The sequence below is a fragment of the Micromys minutus genome, assembly GCF_963924665.1.
Source record: "Micromys minutus genome assembly, chromosome: 2".
Lineage (NCBI taxonomy): Eukaryota > Metazoa > Chordata > Mammalia > Rodentia > Muridae > Micromys > Micromys minutus.
This window is the reverse complement of record NC_137971.1, coordinates 54,033,784-54,058,186: the sequence shown is the minus strand read 5'-3', so window position 1 is coordinate 54,058,186 and position 24,403 is coordinate 54,033,784. Positions and strand designations below refer to the sequence as shown.

Here is a 24,403-nt window from a genome sequence, read left to right as displayed (position 1 = left end):
CCCCTATCAAGTGACTTGCCAGGGTGCCCAACTAGGGGTCATGGCTGTACATTTTCCAGGCCCATAGCTGCAGCCTTCATTAAAAAAAAAAAAAAAACACACTTGTCCCAAGTCACACCAAGAGCGATGTTAGAGGTCACTAGGAAAAGCTCATGAAGAATCCTCTAGGAGACAAAGGTGACATTAGGACAAACCGTTTGGACAATACCATAGCACTTGTATTAAGGACCACAAAATGAATGGCTCAGCAGTTAATAGCATATGCTACTCCTGGGGAGGACCCAGGTGTGGTTCCCAACATCCACACAGTGGCTCCCAAAGGTCTATAGCTCCAGCTCCAGAGGATATAACACCTCTGGTCCCTGCACTTATGCACATACCCACAAATAGGCAGACACAAGACCACACAACTTAATAAATCTTAAAAACAAGATGATAACTCCTGGGCTGGAGAGATGGCTCAAAGAACACTGACTGCTCTTCCACGGGTCCCGAGTTCAATTCCCAGCAACCACATAGTGGCTTACAATCATCTATAATGGGATCTGATGCCCTCTTCTGGTGTGTCTGAAGACAGCAACATACATAAAATAAATAAATAAATCTTTAAAAAAAGAAAAAATAAATAACTACTGAGAAATGATTTCTAATGTTGAGCTCTACCCGAACATAAAACTGCACACGTGTGTATATGTGTGTACACACATCCCACATCACTATGAATCCACGTGCTCTGGCACTGAGGGCATGAAAGAACACTAATGGTGACAAAGGCTTGGTCATCTAGAAGAGTCTCTGCCTACAGATTGGGAAATTTGTATTTTCACATGTTAATGCTGAATTCCACTTTTGTTGCTAGGAAGCGATCTGCGTAAGTATTATTTTTGAAGATGAATATGACAAGGCAAGAATCTAGACCTCTAGGGAGGGTACCGGTAGGCTCAGAGTATGCTCCACATAGGAACCCAGGGTCAGCCGTATCTTCCCTGTGAAATGAGGCAGGTCCGGATCACAAATATGAAGGATGCTTTTCCCGGAAGCTGCTAGTGGTTAAGTGCTCCCCAGGCTAGAGTCAGCTCCATTAAACTTGGGGTCCTGGGTTTCACTCTGGCCTGGCTCCCAGGTGGGAGATCCAGAGCAAGAAATTTTACCACTCTGCTGAGCCTCAGTTTCAGTTTGAACACACACACACACACACACACACACACACACGCCTAAAACTAACGTTCTGAGCTGGCACAATGGCACACGTGCAGGACACAGACTTGAGAAGGAGAAGCATCAGAAGTTCAAGGCCAGCCTGAACTTGCTTGTCTCAAAACAATGACAGCAAAGAGTTAATGTTGCAGCTGACAGCTGACAGTCCAAATCCCCATGACATCTGTCAGCTCCCTTGGTCCACCCTAATGTCCCCATCAGCTTGGTTTTGTATATACTCCTTCAAAGAGAAAACATAGATGTCCCATATCCCCAGAGACTTGCAACACCCACAATCAGGAAGGGGGGCCAATAGCTCAATGATCCCTGATGGGTGCACAGCAATTGCTCCCAAGACCCTATCAAATCAGTGTCAAGAGAAAAAAAACACCAGCCCTGGCCCCTTCCTGCCTTGGCCACAAGGCCCTGTGGTTAGTTTATCGTCCCTGCCACAGCAGAATTGAGACTCTGAAAACTCCAGTGCCAACAATCCCATTTTAACCCATGTAAGTATATCCAATATTTATATATAGAATTCATAACAGATGGTTTGCCCTCCACTCCAACAGCCCATGTTTTACACTGTTTACGTGGTTACCCCAAACAAGGCCCAACTCCAGGTAATTCAACCCTGTGCTGAGACCCCAAAATAAGAAGCAATCTTGGTCCATGTCTTATTTATAATCAGAAAGCATTACATTGAGCCTCTGAATGCTTGAGGAGTGTGTAGGAGCCTGTACACACATGGGGTGTGGGGGTGAGAAGATTCTACCACCATCCCAGTGGGAAAGGCCAAGCCACAGAAAGAATAAGGATTTACACAAAGAAGCTATCAACTTAGTTGGAGAGCATACACATCCACGTATAGTTTACACGGCCACACGCCACCTAAGCCAGGAGCTCCACAGCGGTGGCGCCAGGCATGGGTGTACTGTGCAAACTTTCTGAAAGGGAGGCTGGGGTCTCAAAGAAAGAAGACAACACAGGAAACAGTGACCACACCCCAAAAAGACATCAAGCTGCAGCTGCAAATCTCAAATCCGTGATTTCTACCAATGGGGCACACCTCAGCCAGGTGGGATACTCACAGGAACTCTGCCTTGGCCACCAGGTGGGATCCTTCTAGCCCATCTGCAGGACCAGAACTGCACATGGACTCAGGACTCCTTGTCCTAGCTGTACTTGCCTTCTTCCATCTGACACCCACCCGATGATGCCCAGCCAGCGCTTCCCAAGGCCTCCACTGCCCTTAGAACTCAACTGAGATGCTTTGTTTTTAATGCATATAGATTCAGTGTGTGTGTGTGTGTGTGCGCGTACGGCGCTCGCACTCCAAGCGCGTGTGCATGCGCAAGCATGCATGCGCGTGCTGTATGCATATATACATAGCTATTCATAATCATGACAAGCCACTTTTCTTTCTTCCTTTTAATTTTTTTTTTTTTTTTTTTTTTTTAGTATTGAGGATCAAGTCCATGCCTTCATGCATGCTAGCAGGCTCTCTACCACTTAGCAATCCCCCAGCTCTGAGACAAAGCTCCCTGTGTGGCCAGAGACATCAATCCTCCCTCAGCCTCCTTAGCTCAGGGGTCACCAGAAGTGTACCACCATACCTAGTGAAAATCTGGGGTTTGTTTAAAGGTAGCATGCACTCTGTCACTGAGCTACAGTCACAGCTGTGTGTGCGGTGTCTGTCTGTCTCCCTCTCCTCCCCTACCCCCTGCCCAGTATGTGTGTAGACATGTACGTATTATTAGAGGCCAGAGATGGGTGTAGTGTCTTCCCCATCTATCCATCTTTCCATCCATCCACAGGCCTTTGGACACACTGAACCAGAAAACCTCATCTTGCTCACAGCCCCCCATTCCATACCTCCCGAACAGCCCCAGTCCCCAACATATTCTCTCAGGCCACCTCTGGGCCATTAGCCGATCTCATTCTACACTCCTTGACACCTGGCTGATGAACGCCTGGCTCAATGTTACCTGGTTTCCAAGGTCTTCCCAGACCCTGCGGTCCATACCTTCCCCAGTGCAGCAGCCACACTCACCTCTTTGGGGCATGCATAGCTGGTAAGTCCAGCGGAGCACAAATCACAAGACCATTATCTGTATCAAGACCAAAATAGCCATTGCCGGCTACACATCCAGAAATGTGACCACAACACATTCAGAAAGATGGTAATACATCTCCCACAGAAGCTGCTGGGATTCTGAAAGCTCCTATGATAACAGAGTTAGGGAATCCTCAGGAGCACACAGAACAGAACACAAGAGCAATGTCCACTGTACTAGCTAGACAGTGGGAAGAAGCTTCCAGAATATCACAACCCCTACCTTGGACTGGCCGGAATGGTGAGCTAGCCAAACTTACAGAATTACATCAGAAAGTCTGTGCAGGCAGGCCCCTGGCCACAGAACAAGGTCTACTCTTCACACCAAGTCCTCACGCCCCCAGTTCCAATCCTTTCTGTTCCAGCAGAGAACACTGGCTCCCCCACAGCCACCTCTGCATCCAGACTCTCCCACCGAAGGTTGCAGCCTGCCCTCTGCCTCTCTGCACATCCACTTCTGCTGCCTCTCGGTACCTCATCCAGTCTCTCCAACCCAACATTCCTCCACTCACATGGGACTCATGTTCATATTCAAGTGCATACATCCCAAGGCATGCCAGTGCACACACAGGCAAGAGAACTCATGTGCGTGCACACTCACAGGGCCAGAGGAAGCTTTCATTAACTCTGAGGTTTAGGCAAGCTTCCCGGGCAGGAACCACATTTCAAAGGTCAGGGAAGCAAGCAAGCAAGAAATATATAGAGGGCAGGTTTGGGGGTAGAACAGGAAATAAGAAATCATTTGCAAAAGATAGGAGAGACCTGACTCCATAATGTTGTCCTCTTGCCTCCACACACATACCTGCGCATACACACAACAATAATAAATGTCGTTTAAAAAGAGATGGCCCAGCAGTTAAGAACACTTGCTATTCTTTCAGAGGACCAGGTTCAATTCCCAACACCCACATAGTGGCTTACAACCGTCTGTGACTCTAACCTCAGGGATCTGACACCCTCCTTCTGGCCTCTGTGGACACCAGATGTGTACACGGTACAGAGACATATGTACATACAAAACACTCATAACACATAAAATACATAAAAAAAGAATGTAAAGAGAAAGAACAAGGCTGCTGGGTTGGACACCCTGGAGTTCAAGGGAGGAGGATGGGGCCTCCCAATCTTCACTAAAGAATGGCGTGGGCTAGAGAGTCTCGCAGAACGAAGGGCTGTGCCTGACATGAAGCCACCAAGGATCTGAAAGAGGCAGGGTATGTGTGGCCTTGGCTGAAGACAGGCGGCAACTGTCCTTATGCCCCCTGCTTGTAGCAAAATGTGGGTTCTGTTGCACAAAGGAGCTGGCCTAGGACAATGCTCACTCACCCTTGAATGTCCTAAGACAAGCCAGACTCAGGACCAGAAAAGGGCTCACTGCAGGCCTGCCGATAACTGTCGGGAGTCTGACTAGCAGCTCTCTGAGGAATCTTACAGTGGCCTGGGCCCCTTCCAGAACTATGTAGTCCTCATTCCCACACACCAGAGGGTCACTCCAACCAAGGACATCTCCAGGGGTGACTGTCAGATTGCCATGGTGGAAATCCCAGCTACCTTCTCTTAACTGAAGCCAGCCACCCACCCAACACCAGGTTCTTAGACCGACACCCACAGCAGAACCAGCACCAGCTGTGGCTGGTTACCCCTGAGTCCAGCTCAGCCACATGAGGGTAGTGTTCCCTCTTCCACAGGTGAGCAACCATGATCTGCTGCCAAGCTGCTCACCAAGGTCATGCCGTGTTCACAGAAGAGGTAGGCCCAGTTCCCAATCCTAGACACATTTTCCACCATGTCTGGCTTATGCAATACTGGGGAATCAACCCCAGGGCTTCATGCACATTAGGCAAACACTCAACTGACATTCTTTGTCCTGTTTTTTTGGTTTCAAACCAGGAAACACATTTTGAAAAGCACTGGCCTGGAGTCAGAAATAAAATAAGAGAAGAGCCAGGAGAGACTGGGCAGAGGCACATGGAATCCAGAATGGGGGAGATGCCCAGTCTGGCTTGCTCCCCTGCCAGCGGCCAGCCCACCTCCTGCTCCTTTCACAAACCACCAACACCTTGATGTGTACCAGCAACAGGCTCACCTATGCTCCACCACAACACTGCTCACACCCTATGGGCTGCAAGACCAGTGACTGTCTTACCTGACAACCATAGGACTGTTGGCAAGTAATTCCCCTAGCATAGAGGACAAATGACCACGGGTGCTCTGGGACATTACTTCACATCCCACAGCCCAATGTTGAACCAGCATGACCCCAGCTGAGTAGACCCTGCACCTAACCCCAGGAACCCACAGAACTCACCAAAGCTGACTCGTTTTCACATGACTAAGGCCTCAACTAGAAAGGGTCTAACAGGTGCCACAGGCCAATGGCCTCTGCAGAATCCTAGATCCAGCTACTGACACCCTGCAGTAGAGGTTTCCAGAAAGGAAGTCTTTTACCATGAAAGTCATTTCCCCTGTTAATCAGTTTAATTTGGTGACATCCGCACTCAAGAACTGTAGCAGTCTATGTGTGAGAGCGCTAGGTGGCCCAAAAGAAGAATTCCAGGACTTCTCTGGGAAACTCAGCTTCTCCTGAACCTTCACCCTCTGACACACACGTGCACATGTGCATGCACACACAAGCATGTGCACACTCCCAAGGCCCCAATTTAGCAACCACATAATGTTACCAGCTCAGGGATACCCAGGGCAAATCGTGACATTGATTTATGTCTGCAAATGTGCGTTTTCACTAATTAGAAGGTTTAGGACGGAGTAGAGAAAAATATGTATTTCAGAGTCCCAGTTTGACTTGCCAGAAACCAGCCCATTACTAACATTCTTATTTTCGACAAAATATAGCATTCTGATTACACACCATCTTGGTCCCATGGCTCCCAGCCTGCCAGGCTCCTGGAAATGGCCCACAGCCATGGCAAAGAGTAGGGCAGCAATCCCAAGATGGAGATGCACTCGGATCCCCTGGAGACTGAGTGCTCGGCCTCTGATGGAAACAAGTCCTTCCATGGGACAGTGGCAGCTTTATCCCAAGGTCTCATGGCTTGTTCTGCCAGGTAGAGGACAGCCACTCAGGTTCATGTATATAGGAAGACCAGCCCATCAGATAACTCCCCCAAGAGGACACTGTGACACTGTAGCCTGCCTCCAGGTCTGTTTCATGTATGTTAATGTTAACCATGTCTCAGCCACCAAGGAGCAGAACCCAGGGGCCCCTTTGGCAATTTTGCTTGTGTGGATTTGGAGAGACAGAGAGACAGAGAAAGAGAAAGCTTATGCAAATGTTTAGGCTACGTGTATAGCAATGTACAATGTGTGTACCTGGTGCCTACAGAGGTCAGAAGCAGATGTTGGCTCCTCGGGACCTGGAGTTAGAGAGGATTATGGGTGCTGGAAATTGAACCTAACCTTAATTATTGAGCCTTCCAGCCCGTGTTGACTTTTTCAGACTGGTATCTTGTATGTAACCTAGGGTGGCTGCAAACTCTGCCTCCCAAGTGCTGATATTACAGACATAAGCCACCAGACCCAGACCCTTAAAGCCTTTCAAAGAAACCATTTACAATGCAAACAGACTTCTCCTCTCTCTGCTCTTCAGTTCCCCAGTCTCCAGTCCTGGGATTGTGGTGGTTCCATCCCAAGGCAGTGCCAGTCGCAAGCCTCCGTAGTTTTAAATCTGTTGTTTTCTAGGTGTTCCAAAGGAGGATGCATTCATTTACAAAGGAAATCTTCACTAACCACACCTAGTATAAGAAGCTCACACACCCAGGAATTGTTCTCACCAGACCAGCAACTAACTAAGCACAAGCTTTGTAGGACCTTTGAAAACTGGCTGAGGCCTCCGGTGGTCCCAGTATATGGCCTTTGACCCTCACTGATCTTTAGCAGAGAGCTGACAAGCCTAGCAGCCAGGCTCTGTAGGACTCTGGACTCTGTAGGTGCTGAGATTTTCCTAGCCCGAGTTGCATCTGCACAGTGACCTGAGCCCAGACTCCCCTCGAGCTGAGGACCAGCACTAGATGTACTGGCTCAGAACTGCAATGCTTCTTCAGTATATATAAAGCTCTGGGTTCTGTCCCCAGCACCTGGAAAGAGGAACACATATAGGCAGCCAAGAAAAAGAGCCTCTGACACTCAAGGTAAGTAAGAGATTGGAATCCTAGTGTCCCCAAGAGTGATGTAGACTAAGAATTCAGCATGGATGAACTCGAGAACCCAAGACTGGAGCTGCATGCAGTCCGGCTTGCGGTGCCTGTGCCACACCCTGAGAACTACCGCCAGCCCCGCAACAGTCGCTCAGACCTGCCAGCTAGCCGGCTTGGCACTGACGCATTTCCACGGAGGTGGGAGAAGGTGGGATGGCCCAGGCCCTCCCCTGCGGGCCAGAGAGAGAAGTGGTTCCCGTGTGGCCACAAAGATCACATTGTTCTGTCCTCAAAGAGGAAACTGGAGAACCGATTTCAGAAACAAGCCTACCTTTGTACCAGCGCCTGCTTCCTTTAAGTGCTGCAGAAACGAGTCAGAAAAACCGCCAAATTTATCACTGCTCTCCAAAATCTGTTTATTGAGCCAAACTTGAAAGCTTCTGCTTTCAAACAAGCCACAGCTCCCGGGAAAAAAGTGGGAACCCAGGTGCCAAGGCACAGGGGCCACCGCCCAAAATAGTGACAGGCGCCAACTCGGGGTCCCATGACAACTCTGTCCACCATGCTGCCAACTGGACAGATGAAAACAATGAAGGGAAAGACACAAACCACCCCGGGGACGTAGAGATGACATTCTAGCACTGGCCTTCTGGCCTCAACCAAGCCTGTCGGGGCACAGACATGCTTGGAGGGTTGTTTGTGAGTTTGGACTGTCTTGGAGCCTTACTGGGTAGCAGATCCAGAAGTTGTCGGGATGCAGAAGAGCCCAGGAGCCCTTCCCACAGTGCCTGCTGTGGACACCAGGACACATGGACTCTGCAACAGAGAACCAAGGGTAACCCAGATTCCCTATTGAAGAAATCCAGAGAGAAGCTCTAGTCTGGCTCTATTCTGGGGCAGGCCCTGGCTTGGTGACCCCACTGATTCCATGCCTGCCCACCTTCCTGGACTGCTGTCTGCCAGATGGCACTTAGTCCCCTTAGGAAGTGGGTTTGCACTCACCTGGGCTACAGATGGCAAGAAACCTTGCAAAGTACCACCTGGAGCAACTCAACCCAGGGGACTCAGGTGCCTGTTCGGTGTGAATTCAAACCTACAACCCCAGTACTCCAGAGGTGAAGCTGCAGGATCAAGTCAAGACAGTCTAGGTGGACTAGAAAGAAGGGGGAGTGTTTGCTGGAGAAGACAGCTTAGGAGTTAAGAGGCCCTGAGCTCCATTCCTAGCACCCACATGACTGCTCACAATCCTGGGACTCCATGCCCAACGCCACGCACAACCATACATACATTCAAAACACTCACACATAAAATTAAATAAACCTAAGCAAAAATGGTGCTCAATGCCAGACTGTTCTGCAAAAGATATGTGAACAACATTCAATTGTTAGGCAATGTTCCTCATCTTCCCCACTACATAGGAAGTCCAGAAGACAGGCCTCTCCACCTGCCTGTGTGGGGCCCACTGCCATGAGGGCAGGACCAGACAGCAGAGCTTGGCCAGGTAGTGCAGGTAAGAAGCCCTGAGCATGTGATCCAGCCTCCAGCCTAGCCAGCTCCCTACAGCTCACTAGGCAGGATCCATGTTCTCCTCAGCCTCAGCAGAGGAGAATAAAGCAGATGTGGGGATCACACAACAATATAGCTTAAAGCCCTGTGCTGGCTGGTCTCACGTCAATGTGACACAAGCTATACAGTTATCTGAAAGGAGAAAACCTCAATAGAGAAAATGCCTCCCTCAGATCCAATCACAGGGCATTCTTTTTTCTCTCTCTCTCTTTTTAATTAATTTAGTCAGTCAGAGTCTTCTCGAGATAGAGGCTCTTTGTGTAGGTCTGGCTGTTCTGGAACTTATTTTGTAGACCAAGCTAGCCGGGAACTCACAGAGATCTGCCTCTGCCTCCCGAGTGCTGGGATTAAAGGTGTGCGCCACCCTGCCTAGCTAAGGTATTTTTTCTCAGTGATTGATGGGGCAGGGCCAGCCCATTGTACATAGGCCCCCACAGGCCATGAAAACAAGCTAGTAAGTGTCACCCAGCCATGGCCTCTGCACCAACTCCTGCCTCCAGGTTCCTGCCCTGACTTCCTTTGGAATAGCAATGTTCTCCCCAACTTGCTTTTTGGTCATGGTGTTTCATCACAGCAAAAGAAACCCTGAATAGAGCAGGTCCCACGTGTCACCTCCTCACAGTGACTAACCAGGCTTTATGGATACCTGAGGGTCTGCAGATAGGAGATAGACATCTTCAACAAGGCCAAACTAAAGCTTCTGCGACTGGATGCTCAGGAAGAAAAGGAGGAAACACCCCAGGCATCCGCCTGCAGGCTCTCCTCGGCTCAGCTGCCTGACTACTCACACGGACCCTCACGAAGATTTTCCCTAACAGACAATGTCCTCAAGATTGAAGTGAACATGGTCGGGATGCCACTTTCCGTCAGTTCTCACTGAGCAAACTTGCTGTGCGTCCATCTACTTGCTGCTCTTGAGCCTTCTGACAGTGCAGGACAATGAAGAAGGTCCAAATCCTCCACATCAGTTCTGTCTGTATCAGCCATATGGACAAAGGTAGCATAGTCCTGGGACCATGGCAGCGACCACACCAATCAGCTGAGCCTTGTCTCCAGCCCAATGCCAGTTTTCTAACTGCTTTTCCCCCTTTTAAGGCAAAGTCCCATGTAGCCCAGGCTAGCCTCAAATGCACTATGCAACTGAGAATGACTTACATGTCTGATCACCCAGTTTCTACTGCCTGAGTGCTGGGATTACACGCATGCTGGCATTCTCCATCGTACAATACCCAGTTTTAATGCCACACCAGAGCCCTCTGGGGTGACCAGCAGGACAACAGATCTGTTTCCTCAGAGCAAGAGCAGGGAGAGGAAGCAAGACCACAACTCAGGCATATGCACTCCTAGGTGATAAAAACAGAAAGGGCAACATAGGCAACATGTTTCTCATTAAAGTCCACCATTCTAAATACCACAGGAAAGGAACTGGAGCAATGGCTCAGCGGTTCAGAGCACTGGCTGCTCCTGCAGAGGACCTGATTCAGCTCCCAGCACCTGCGTGGTGGCTCACAACACTTCTAACTCCAGCTCCAGGGGATCCACTCCCTCTTCTGGCCTCTGCAGGTACTGCGTGCACAGCATACATTAAGACACACACAGAAAAAAAACTAAAAACTTGCTCTATTATTTCAATTTTCCAAAATTAAAAGGGTCACAGAGGTGGCACATACCCGTGGTCCCAGGATTCTAGAGGGAGAGGTAGAAGGATAAAAGTTCAACACCTCGGCTACACAGAAGTCTGAATCCTGAGCTTCATAAGAAGGGAAGGAGGGAGGGAGGGAGGGAGGGAGGGAGGGAGGGAGGGAGGGAGGGAGGGAGAAATTATGTGAAGTTTGCATATGCCAAGCCCCATCATGACATCCCAGAGGCCAGCCAGTATCACACAGATGGGGCTCCATAATTAGGTTTAGGGGCCATGACCTGCTCAGTGGAAATAGCTCTGCCAATGCTGCGATTGCTGCAACAAGGTGGGTCTTCACACAAGGCTCAGAAGCCATGAGGCAGGGCAGGTATCCCCACAAACTGATAGTTAGCAGAGGATCACCCCTTTCAGAGTAGGGGTGGTATGCCACAGAAGGTTCTTGATCCTGTGAAGATCACTTGGACTGGAGAAGTGCTGCAAGACTAGAGGTTGGGAAAGGTCTGCCAGGCCAAAATTACTCCCACTTTAGAAGCTATAGAGCTGGAAAGCTTAGCTAAGAAATTAAAGTCACAGTAAAAATCAGGTTAAAAGAAAATGGAGGGAGGGGGACTGGAGAGATGGCCCAGCAGTTAAGAGCACTGTCTGTTCTTCCAGAGGTCCTGAGTTCAAGTCCCAGCAATCACATGGTGGCTCACAACCATCTGTAATGGGATCTGATGCCCTCTTCTGGTGTGTCTGAAGACAAATACAGAGTACTCATACATAAAAATAAATGAATCTTTAAAAAAAAGAAAAGAAGAGAAAGAAAGAAAATGGGAGAACCAGGAGTGGTGGTGCACACCTCTAATCCCAGTGCTTGAGATGCAGGGGCAGACAGTGCTCTAAGTTCAAGGCTAGCCTGGTCTACAGAGTGAGTTCCAGGACAGCCAGGGCTAGCTACACAGAAAAACCCCATCCCTAAAATAAAATATAGGGAAGGCTCAGCTACAATCCCAAGGGACCCAAGTCGAGTTCCCATCACCCACGTCCAGCAGTTCAGAACTTCATGTGACTCCAGCTTTAGGGAGCTACTGCCCTCTCCTGGACTCCTCAGGCACTGCCCTCATACACACAGACACGAGCACTCAAATACAAGATTGGAAGTCAAATCAAATCTTTAAAGGGAAAAAATAAAATGGGTCAGGGATGTGACTCAGTCGGCAGAGTACTTCCCTGGTGTTCATAAAACCCTGGTTGCAACCCCCAGTACCAACTAAAACAGGAAGTGGCCATGCATGCTTGTAACTGAAACAAGATCAGAAAGTTGCTACACATACACACACACACACACACACACACACACACACACACACACACACCCCAAATTATTTTGTCTAGAACAGAGGATAAATATGCAAGAAGAAGGTTCTGGAAAGCATGATGAGCAATTTCACCATGGTTGATATCACCGCATAAGCACTACGGCCCACAGGTGAAGACTCAGAGCCTGGATGGTCTCAGTGAGGAAAAGGGTCAGAAATGACATCCACCCCGAGCTTCCAACATGAGCAGAGAGGGCAGAGACGATGCGGCCACACCCTAACTCACACCATTCAGTCTCCTGGAGAAACCAAGTTGGGTTGGGGACAATGTGGAGAAGTTGCCGGGCCTCCTGAAGCAAATGGAGAGCGTATCTTGCCCAAAGCCACCTGGTATGCATTATGTCTGGCTTCAGTCCCAGGCTCCGCCTGCCCCCTGTGGATGCAAGGATCTGAGCTGACAGGGACAAAGGCTGGAGGGCACCCAGGCTGAGCTCTGGCTAGGCCACACTGGGCAGCTATTAATGGCCCCATTGAGCAATTTCCTGAGAGCTCTGCCAGGCAGGAGCAGCCTTCCCATCCGAGCTAGCAAAAAGGCACAGCCCAGGGAAGTGCTGGGAGGCATTCACCTTTTATTCTATAATGATTTACAGGGAGCACGCACTCATCTGCCCAGTAATTAGTTACATACCCCTTCAGATTGGAGCTCAAAGTAGTCCGCACTGGAGTGGACTCCCCAGGTAAGCAGGGCAGCAGGAGTAGCCTCAGACAATCCCACCATCGGCCTCTTGAAAGCAAATCATAGTGTCTAATGAAAACCCCAGATGATGGAATGGGCTCTGCCACAGGTGGCAAACGAATTGACTTCCACAGCCAGGGGCTGGAGAACACATCACATCTGCCCCAACACCTGTTAGAAGTCACCGGTTACTGCTCCCAGACCAAGAGATCAAAAGAAGAGATCAAGAAGCTGACTCTGCAACCCAAAGACAGCCAACAAGCTTTCCAAACAGAGCATCGGGGACGTATTTGCACAGTACAAAGATCAGGACAGAGGCATGACAGGCCACCTGGTGGGATGATCAGTAGCCAAGTCTAGGGACAGTATACCACACAGGGAAGAGTGACAATCTAGCTGAACTGAGACAGGCCGGCCATTCTGTCAAAGTGTTGGGAAAGCTCCCCACACAATGGCCAGGTCCCCATACCTCAGACCATATACTTTAAAAAAATAACAGTCAGGGGCTGGAGAGGTGGCTCGGTGGCTAAGAGTTCTAACTGCTCTCACAGAAGACCCAAGTCTAGTTCTCAGAACTTATGTCAAGTGGCTCACAACCACATATAACTCCAGCCCCAGGGGGTATGATACCACTTGCTGGTTTCTGTGGACACTAAAGGGAACACACCTACACATACATGCATACATGGGTGGGTGGAGGGGGGGGACAGGGAGAGAAATATACATAATTAAAAGCAAAAATCTTTTAGGCTGGAGAAATGGATTACCAGTTAAGAACACGGGTTGTTCTTCCAAAGAACCAGGGTTCAATTCCCAGCACCCACAGAGGTTCATAACCTTCTGTGTCTGCAGTCCCAGGGGATCTGATGTCCTGGCCTCCATGGTCACCCCATGTGCACACTGCATACAAGCAGGCAAAATACTATGCACATAAAACACAGAAGTTTAAATTTTTAATAATTTGTTTTATTTTGTATGCATTGGTGTTGTGACCATGCAAAGGTGTTGGGTCCCCTGGACTGGAATTCAGATAGCTGTGAGCTGCCATGTGGGTACTGGAAGCACTGAGTCATCTCTCCAGTCCAAAAGTTAACATTTTTAGTACATCTTTTTTAAAAACTAGGTAAGTCAGGTGTGGTAATACATGCCTTTAATACAGTTAGGACAAAAAACATGCAACTGTAAGAAATAAAACTGAAAGTTTTAATTATACAAAATACTTTTTTCTTAAAGTCTCACTATATTGTCCAGGTAGGCCTCAAACTCACAGAAATCCTCCTGCCTCAGACTTCTGAGTGCTAGAGTTACAGGCAAGTCTCGCCACATTAAATTGTTTTGTTTTGGTTGGAACAGGGTCTCACTCTGTAGCCCAGGCTAGCCTCAAACTCACATCACTCCTCCTGCCTCAATCTCCCAAATGCAGAGATTACAGTCATAAACCACCACACCTGACAGGGACTCTTTAAGGTCTGTATGATATTAAAAGACTAGCCACAGACCTGAAGGAAAATGTGGAACAAATACACCAAGCAACAAGCTTGCCACATACAACACCACTTGGCTTTTAAAAAGAACAAGGAACCAAAGCAAAGGTACAGAGAGCACCTGGACGGGTCAGCAGGTAGAGGACCGGCTACAGATGAGGAGAGATTAAAGAGATGAACACGGTCTAAATACAGCTAAAAGACAGGTTAAAAAGCTATGCCCATGGGGAGAAATCTGACAGGCTATAAAGACAAACAGCTGGGTGGTGCTGGCGCACGCCTTTGACCCTGGTGCTCAGGAGGCAGAGGCAGGCAGATCTCTGAGTTTGAGGCCAGCCTGGTCCACAGAGTTCCAGGACAGCCAGGGCTACACAGAGAAACCCTTTCTTAAAAGAAGGGAGAGGGGGACTTACAGGATCATAGAGCAGGAAGATTTTTACCAGGGACAGGAGCGAGTGGAGATGGGAAGAAACCATTTTTATAGGTATAACATTTCTCTTTGGGTGATGGGAATGTGTGGAAATAGTGGTAACACACAACACTGACAAAGTAATAATGTCACAGACCTCTGCGCACTTAAATATAGTCAAGGGTCAGGGTGATGGTAGGGGTGGGGGTGATCCTGAGTTGGATCCCTGGGGACGCACATGGAAGGAGAGAGCACTGACTCCCAAAGGTTGTTCTCTGCCCTCCAGATGAGGCCGGAGCTTGCAAGCCACACCCCTACAATAAACAAAGTGTAATAAAAACTAGAGAGCAGACGGGATGGAGAGATGGCTCAGTGGTCAGAGCACTGGCTGCTCTTCTAGGGGACCAGGGTTTGATTCCCAACATCCACATGGCAGCTCACAATTATTTGCAACTCCAGTTTCCGGGGGATGTGATGCCCTGTTCTGTCCTCTATGGGAAAAGAACACACATATAATACAAAGACATAGACACAGCAAAGTAACTATATACATACATGCAAATAAATTACTTTTTAAATTAAAAGGAACAGTAAAAAGTGGCAAGTTTTGTGCTATGCACAGTTTATTGTAATTAAGGGGGAAAAGCTGTCCCAAAGGAGAGTGGAGAGGTAGCTTATCAATTAAGAGCACTGGCTACTCCTGCAGAGGAGAGGTTTACCTCCGAGCACCTGCATAACTCCCATTTCTAGGGATTCAACACTCTGTGGACAGTGCATGCACACAAGCACAGTGCATGCATAAAAGCAAACACATATACAATATGGTAAATTTTAAAACATGTTTTTTCCAAATTAAAACATAGAAGTTGGGGGTACATTCAGCAGAATGTGTGCTAAGCACATGCCTTGGGTTCAAAACCCACACTGGGATCAGCCAGCCTGAAACCTCTAGCAGTACCCACTGTGAGGACACCTATGGGAAAGGCCACCTACTCCTAAGGGCTGTCCTGTAGGCAGGGCTCTACCAGGCAGGTGCCAAAGAAGCGTAAGAACCGCTCACAGCACACAGATAACTGACACAAGGTGTCCTCCACATGCCCAGATCCCCACAGGTGAAGATCACCTTAGCCATAATGGGTCTGCCTGCCACCAGCCCCAGTACCACTCCTAACAGACCATCCCTGCTTCCTGGCTGCGTAAATAGTGGCCAAAGAAAAGGCCAACTTGCAAACACTCAGTCAACACCCTGATGCTCACAGAGGCTTTGCTGTTATCAAGAAGGTGCGTGACCTGTTACAGTCAAAGGGCAGTAGGTGGCAGGGCCGGCACCAGGCAGTAGTCACACAGCCTCTCAGCATGTGGCTGAGCCATCTTTAAAAAGATATTTTCTGACTGCAAGCAACAGCCTATGACACAGACACTGGTGAAGGCCAAACCTTCGTAGCACAGCCCAGTGTGGCTCAGCCACATGCTGACCGAGTCACTGGAAGGGTAGACGGCTCAGGTACAGGCTTCTAGCAGGCCCTGTACTTCCACCCCCAAGGGGGGTAACCACTCAAGGCTGAGGCACAACAAGCAAACACTGTTCTATAATGGAGGGCAGAACTCTTCCACTGACTGGCAGGGTGGGAGGGGAACTCTGACAAATGCAACTCCAAGGGAGTAAAGGTTTGTTTGGTTAACAATTCCAGGTTAGAGCCTGTCACTACAGAAATTAAAGCAGGGACTTGAAGCAGTTAGTCACATTGCTAGTCAAGAGATGAACGCATGCGTGCATGCTGTTTGGATGACTTTCCCAGAGCCCAAACCCAGGGAATGGTCTCACCAACAATGTCTTCCCACTTCAATTAAGGAAATCATGACACTCTCCCACAAATGTGTTCACAGATCAGCCTGATCTAGACAATCTGTCTTCTCAGGCGATTTTAGATCGTGTCATGTTGACAGCTGAAACCAGCCACACAGACAGGCTCGACTTGAAACAATGGGTCCCAGATTAGGAATGCAGAGATTGGGCTGGCCCCATAGGCTGGTGAGACAACAGGACAGACCTGAAAGGGAGACTGGAAAGGCATAGAACCCCAGTGAACTGTTTTGAGGCCAATGTAGTGTCAACTACACCCACAAGGTGACAAGGACAAATTGGAAATGACAGCCTCGCAAGGGAAGCAGGTAAAGACTTGGCCAGGCTTAGAAGGGCCTCAGAGAATAGGCCAGTAGGTTTTGCTTTACCTTCAAGAAAACAGAGGCACACAGAGGACGCTCCAGGGCTCCACACAAAGGCAGAAAGCCTCGAGGGGGTGGGGGTCCCTAAGCAGCCCTAGACACCTGCACTGACACCCAAGGCCATGCAATGACTCACAGGCTCCTTCCTAAGAAAGGAGCCACTGCCCAATTCTGGGAAAGCCTGGGGACCCCCAAGACTCACAGAGAGTCTGAGTCCTCTTCCTTGACAAAATCATGCCTCAGTTTAGCCACAAGGTAAACTTTGCCAGGACAAGCTGAAAACAGATGACCCAAACACTTGTCATCTCACCAAGCAATGAGGAAAACACCCAAAAAGGGAACCCTTCCACCCCTAAAAGGGCACGTGTCACCATGTAAACCTTCCAGAGGGTCCATGGCAAAGAGACCCCATGTTTGAAGGACAGAAAACAGGAAATACTGAGGGCCCCTCAGGACACATTACATTCACTGGAAATCAAGGTTACCACAGTGGACTATGGCACTACAAATCAAGCAGGACTGACTCACTGGAAGTCACTGAGGTGCCAACCACTCCCACAGGCAGCAGGCAAGGACACACTGGAAGCCCAAGGCTAGAGATACACAGCAGTTCCTTAGGACTCAGTGCAGGGACGAACATACACCTACTACATTAGCAAAAGTGCCATATCCCGGCCACACATCTCTCTGTATTACTTAGAAACAACAGGACACTTGCTCATAGCCCAGAAAGTCTCGTTAGCCAGGTGGGGCCTTTAGCTTTGGCCACCCCAAAAGAACTAACCTCCAGCATCTCTGCCCACCTCTCAGCCCTACCCACGACAAGAAATTCAGTTCTGCAGCCTACACTCAGTCTTCTTTTAAAGGGAACCTGGGTACCCAAGATGGGCTCCAAGTATCTCCCTCACTATGGTGGTAAGGGAAGGAACACTGTGTCCTACCAAGCTTCACAGATCCCACAGGTGCTGGCAAGGCTGGTTGATCAGCTCATTTTTGTCGATGTGGAAACTGAGGCTAAGAGCCAGAAAGCCACTTTCCAGAGGCTGGAAGGAAATCAGGATAGACCCGCCAGCTAGGCCTGGGGCTACCTCCCTGTGGGCCCCACAGCTGCCTCCACCCGTCACACTTGGACGGCTCTGCCCCAGGCGGCTGGCTCAGAGCCCACATTAGGCTTTCCAAGCAAATGTGAGCAGAGTCACGAAGCCCAGAAGCTGGGTGCAGCCCTCAGATCCCACCACGCCTGCCCCACAGACTCCTGTTTCTAGAAGCTATTAAGTGATCCAATGTGGTGCCTCCTAACCAGAGTCCAGCTCCCTCTGAGACTGTAAAGCCAAACAGAAGACTCGCTCCACACTCTCAGGACCCAGGCTCCATGCACATGGGTGTGAAGGGAAACACAAACTGGCTGGAGGCCAGCACAGACTGTCCAGCTTGTCCCCATTGCCTGTCACACTTCTGAACCTCCTGCCACAGTCCCCCCAGCTCATCTGCTGAAAGCCACAGACAACCAGGACCAATTCAACCAGTGAGTAAACAGAAAACTTTGGTCTTTCTGCATAGTAGAATATCACTCAGCCATTAAAAATGGTAATGTAGTTCCACATGCGACAGAGAAGTCAGACAGAACACGTATGAAATCCAGCCAGGTACAAGCTGGCTAACTAACTACTCAATATGCTGAGGCAGGGGGATCACTTGAGCTCGGGAGTTCAAGGCCAGTCTAGGCAACACAGAAGGACACTATCAGCCCCCCAAAAGTGCCCAGAACAGGCAGATCAATAAAGACAAAAACAATAGTAGGGAAATGGAAAACCTCATCAATAAAAATGGGGTTTGCTTTGGAACAATGAAGATGGTTTATAATGTAATGACAGCAATTCATGAAAGTATGTCCAATGCCTGGATCCTGCATGCTTTAAGAGACGTGACTCCTAGGATGTAAGCGCCAGTTTCAACATTTTAAAGATTTATTTTGGGCTGGAGAGATGGCTCAGTGGTTAAGAGCACTGGTTGTTCTTCCAAAGGTCCTGAGCTCAATTCCCAGCAACCACATGGTGGCTCACAACCATCTGTAATGAGATCTGATGCCTTCTTCTGGTGTGTCTGAAGACAGCTATAGTGTACTTATATACATAAAATAATTTTTAAAAGATTTGTTTTTATTTTATGTGTATAAGCAGTTTATCTATTTATGTGCCCACAGAGGCTAAAAGGGGTGATGGATTCGCCTGAAACTGAAGCTGAACCCTGGTCCTCTAGAAGAGCAGTAAGTGTTCTTAACCACTGAGCCTTGGTTCCAGTCCCTTTGATCCCAAGTTTTTGTTTTTATTTCTTGGTTAATGGGAGAGGGCTGGCCTTGAGCTGGGGCCCCTCCAGCCTCCACCTCAGTCCTGGGTGACAGTAAGCCCAGCTACTGCTCACATAGCTACTGCTCTGGCAGAGGACCTGAGTGTGGTCCCAGCATCTAGACTGGGCAGCTAGCTCACAATGGCCTGTACTTCTAGTTCTGGGAGACCTGAGGTCCTCCTCTGAACTCCAGCGGTGAACTACACTCACACATGCAAGCAGACACACAGTGGTGAACTGCACTCACACATCATACACACACACACACACACACACACACATACACACACACACACACACAGTGGTGAACTGCACTCTCACATGTGCACACACACACAGTGGTGAACTGTACTCACATACTCGCACACAGACATACACACAAAATTTGAAATACAAATCTTTTTTTAAAAAAATCAGTTCCAGAGCCAAGCACGGTGGCACACATCTTTAATCCCCGCACTCAGAAGACAGAGGCAAGAGGATCTTTGTGAATTCAAGGTCACCCTGGTGTACACATCTAATTCCAGTCCAACCACAATTACTGTCAACTCTGTTCTCAAATTTCAAAAAAGTAACCAAAATAATAACAACAACAACCTCAGCTCCACACTGTCCACCTCAGACTCCCTGACTGACTACGGGCTGCGTGTCCCTCAATCCTGTGTTCAATCTACCCAAACGTTTCCTAGGCACGAGCTGACCTCTCACAGCAGACTGGGGTCTGGAACCTCTCTGTCTTTGTGCCCAGGATGACGATTCATTTCTCCCATAGCACTGACCAGCCCCTCTGTCCCACATATCCCTCCCCGTGACACCAGGCACCAAGACTGTCTCTGTATGCCACACTGTCCCATTCTACCTTGAAAGTCTAATCTGGTACCAGTCACCAGAAAAATGGGTACTTAATGGCAGCCATGGGTGCTCTCCATTAAGAAGTCACTAAATTAGTGGCAGGAAGGAATTTCATGACCATGTTATGGAGGAAAAGCAAGATGGAATCTTCTGCCTACCTCCCCACAGCAAGCGGCAAGGCTGGCCCAAGACTATGGGCTGTAGGGCCCTGTTCATGTGTCTTTACTTCCCTCTCCTCATCTACGGCTGTAGAGGTAGGTAAATTATCAGTTACAGGATAGCCAAGATCACAACACAGAAAGAAAGCCCAGACCAGGGCCTGGCAGATGGCTCAGCTGGTAAAATGTGTGCTAAGTGTGATACACACTAAGCATTCGTGTAAATAGTCACCATGGTTTATCAGTGAGACCCCCAGTGCCAGTGAGAGACCTTGTAAGTTGGATGGCTCCTGAGAAACACTTCCCAGCATCCATATGCACAAGATGGCTCCTGAGGAAAACCACTGAAGATTGACCTCTGACCTTTATATGCACAGGCATGCACACATATGAACATACAAAAAGGGGGAGGGGGACAAACCATGCAGAGACAGCTTCCAGAATTCCCAGGCCAGAAAGATCAAAGGCCATGACACACAACGGTCCTCAAAGCTCTAGCATCATTACCCCAGCCCTGGTTGCATCCACCAAACGCTTCCCACCACCTGATGGAAGAGAAGACCTGATTCTACTCTTATACCAAGCACAAGAGAGGTTATGTAAGCCTCCCAGAGACATACAGCAACTGGACATAAAAACCCTGGTTGAGCTGGATTAATCCAGTACTCAGGAGGCACAGGCAGGATTGGAGGCCAGCCTGGTCTACAGAGTTCCAGGACAAACAGAGCTACACAGAGAAACTCCCTCAAAAACAAAACACCTTAGTTGGTCTGACCACCTCCTGCTCCAACCCTGGGGCACCCTCTTGCAAAACAGGTGACAGAGTCCTCTCCTGGCTACACCCCACCCCCACACCCCTGTGTGAATTCTGCCTGAGTAATGACACTGTATAGTCAAAATAAAAAGGGTCCCAACTATATTGGGACTAGGAGGTGGTGTTCCCCAGAGATACTTAGGACAAACAGGTTGCCTGGGTAATTTCTTGCACAGAGGGATCAAGGAACAGGGCCCAGACTTGGAGGGGACTCCACTCAGCATTTAACCCAATATAATCCAATATATGCTGGCTGGGCCCTCTCAGGGGTAGGCAGCCCACAAGTGCAGGAATGTCCTCCAGAGGCCAGTCTGGCTAGGCTGGAGAAAGAAAGCCTAGGACTTCCAGAGTGGAGAATTCAGGGACCACCAGAACAAAGGCTTTTCTGTGGGCTCACAGCTTCAATTTGCAACAGGAAGCAATCAGGAAAAATAATTAGCTGCCCACTTACTCCTTTCTCTCCAGTCTCCCAAAGCGAGAACCTCAAACAGACATTTGGGGGGTCCCACAGCCAGAAAGAACCCTCAAATAAGAACTTCAGGAAGATTCCTCCCGTTGCTTCCATTTTAGGCCTGGACTACCCCATCAGCTGGTACTCCTGGGGCCTGGCTTCCTAATGTTAAAATAATCGGCTCTATTTTTGCCTCGCACACCACCAAACTATAAAGATGTTAAATCTGGGATAGCAGACGACAGGCAGGGGATCCTAGAGTAATGTCAGTCCCACCTCGGACAGGAAAGTCGGCTTACAAACCCCACCTATAAAACAAATAGCTCCCCCATACCCTTTCTGCAGCCACGACCCAGGCATTTCCGGAAAGAGCAGAGCTGGCCTGGACTTCCCACGGCCTGTCACAGTTTTGTCTTCGCCTTGTTTTGCTAACACCAGACATGGCCGGAAAATGTAAACATGATCCCGAGGGAGACAAGTTTAGGGGGAGTCTCCCCAAGAGCCCTCAGGCTGAGGTCGGAAGCTCCAGGACTGGAGGAAGCCAGCCCCCTCGACCCCTCCCCAAAAACCTAGGTGGAAGGGACTGCAGCCCAGGGAATCTGAGCACAGAGCCAGGCCCAGCCACCTCCCTCAAGTGTCTACCCTGGAAATACACAGGGGACAGCTGTTCGCCTTAATAAGGCCCAGACAAAGGGACCTGAGGTTGTCCCCCTACCCCGCCCCAAACTGCCATCAACACCAGCCAGGAGTTCAAGAGTATCTGCCGGACCCTTGGACAGCCACACTCGAGAAAAACAAAACACAACACACTCGAAAACAATGATTTAGGTGGCAAGAGGCTTGCTTTAAAAACCACATGGCAATCTCCGAATTAAAAGAACATGTGTAGCGTTTCCAACTGCTTCGTTTCTCGAGAGTCCTCCTGACCTCAGCTCCACCCCTCAGGACAGACCAAAAGTTAGAAAGTTCCCGAGCCGGTCACTTCCCCAAAGGTGGGTCCAACTGAGGCAGAACCAGACCTCCCCACACCAAGGCACCCACTCAACCAATCTCGGGGCTGGGCACTGCTCAGCGAGACTGGGCGTCTGGCCACCGCTTGGGGGACTGAGCGGTCAGATGGGTCACAGGGGTCACGGGGGCACCTGGCAGGTGTCAGTCGGTCTGGAAGGCTGACAGCCCACGCAGATCAAATAGGCAGCAGCCAGGGCCAGGCCGCCCCGCGCAGGGCTTTCCGAACTTCCTAGCTTGCAACTTCTGGCACTTCCCAGGGCTCGGTAGGCCGGCCGCCGCAAGCAGGCTCGCGAAAACTTTTCCCAGTAGTTCGCAATAGGCCAGGCCTGTCCCGGGCCATCACGATGCCCGTGGGCGCACTCCTGAGCGCTCCCGGCGTCCAGAGCCTTGGGCAGGTGAGGGCCCGCCCGCGCCGCACCTGGCGGGCTCTGTCCCGGGGAGGGGCCCGGGCGGGAGAGACAAAGGGCCCGCGCGTGGTCCCCCGGCGCGCGCTCCCCCGGCGCGCGCTCCAACTCGCCCGCAACTTGCAAAGTGACTGCTGCGGCCCCGGCCATTGTCCCCCCGCGCGCCCACCTTACCCGCGGCGGGGACCAGGCTGCAGCACAGAGCCAGCAGCAGCAGCGGCGGCGGAGGCGGAGGGGCCCGGGTCGGCGCCGTCTCCATGTCGTCCGGCGGCCGGGAGCGCCGCGCGCTCACTCGGGCTCCATGGCGCGCGCGGCGGGCGGTGGATCCTCGCGGCTCCCGGCGCCTCTTGCTCCCGCCTCGGGCGCCGCGGCCCAAGACGACGCGGGAGGAGGGAGCGGAAGCCGAGCCGGTCTCCGCCCCCCGCGCCGCCCGCGCCGCCCGCGCCCCCCGCCAAGCCGCGCCCTCCTGCGGGCGCCCGGGAGCCGGGCAGGCGGGTCCCTCCGGAGGCGAGGCCCCGCGAGCAGGTGGGTCACCTGCCAAGCCCCTACACTGACAGGTGAGGAAACTGAGGCACGTGCAAGCATGACCCACACAGCCAGGAGACCTCAGGGCTGGAAGCCAGAGAGGTTCTCGGAGCCAGGTCTGGGCTTTCACCACGACTGCTGCCACCTGGCCCCGAGACACACGACCCCACTTGGAAAACAGGCATAGAAGAGGATGGTGCTGGAGCTGGGGACTTTTACTTTTAGATTTACTTTTTGTTGTATGTGTTTGCATGCACGTATGTGCACCACAAGCCGGAAGGAGTCCAAGGGAACCAAAATAAGGTGTAGGTCCCCTGAGACTGGAGTTATAGGTGTGAGCCACCATGTGGATGCAGAAAACCGAGCCCAGGTCCCTGGAAGTGCAATACGTGCTTGTAACTGCTAAGCCTCTCCAGCAGTGCTTTCTAGAACCTCAGACCTTGGACAGGCAAGTCTAGCTGCAGTCACCTCATGTCCTTATAAAGTAAGATAATGACAGTGTCCACCTTGCAAGGTAGAGAGGAAGGAGAGCTGGGGCGGTCAGGAGGGTGCCTCCACCCTCCTGTGATTTATGCTAGGAAGAGACAAAAATAAGAACCCAAGCAAAGAAGTGAATAGCCAGAGAGGTGAGACTGTGCTCGGGCTTGTAATTCCAGACTTGGGAGACTGAGGCAGGAGGCTCACCGTAAGTCTGAGGCTGGCCTGGGCTACTTGTGAGACCCTGTTTAAAAAGGGTTGATAGAGCCCTTGTGCACACCACTCCCGGCACTGCAAACCAGACCTGAGAGAACAAACAGAATGAGCAAAAGAAAAGGTCAAGGTTGGCCAGCAAGATGGCTGCTGTGGACCCAAGTTCAATCCTAGGACCACAGAATGGGAGAAGAGAACTGACACCCAAAACCTGTTTTCTAATAGGAAAACATGAAGACCAGGGACCAGCTAGTAGGGGAGGGGACCCAGGCCGGGGTCCCAAGGGTCAAAGCAGAGATTTTAATGCGGAAGCAGGCCAGTGGT

At 50.2% G+C, this 24,403-nt stretch overlaps 1 protein-coding gene across 1 annotated transcript in view; it reads right to left on the bottom strand.

Annotated features, from left to right (window-relative positions):
• The window catches only part of LRP5 (LDL receptor related protein 5), a 93,934-nt gene extending 70,718 nt beyond the window's left edge, over positions 1-23,216 (bottom strand). Inside the window, exon 1 of the mRNA XM_080913228.1 lies at positions 23,039-23,216. Coding sequence (XP_080769354.1) covers positions 23,039-23,123 — 85 coding nt within the window. The 5' untranslated portion in view covers positions 23,124-23,216. The remainder of the gene's footprint in view (positions 1-23,038) is intronic.
• Positions 23,217-24,403: the final 1,187 nt, after the last annotated feature.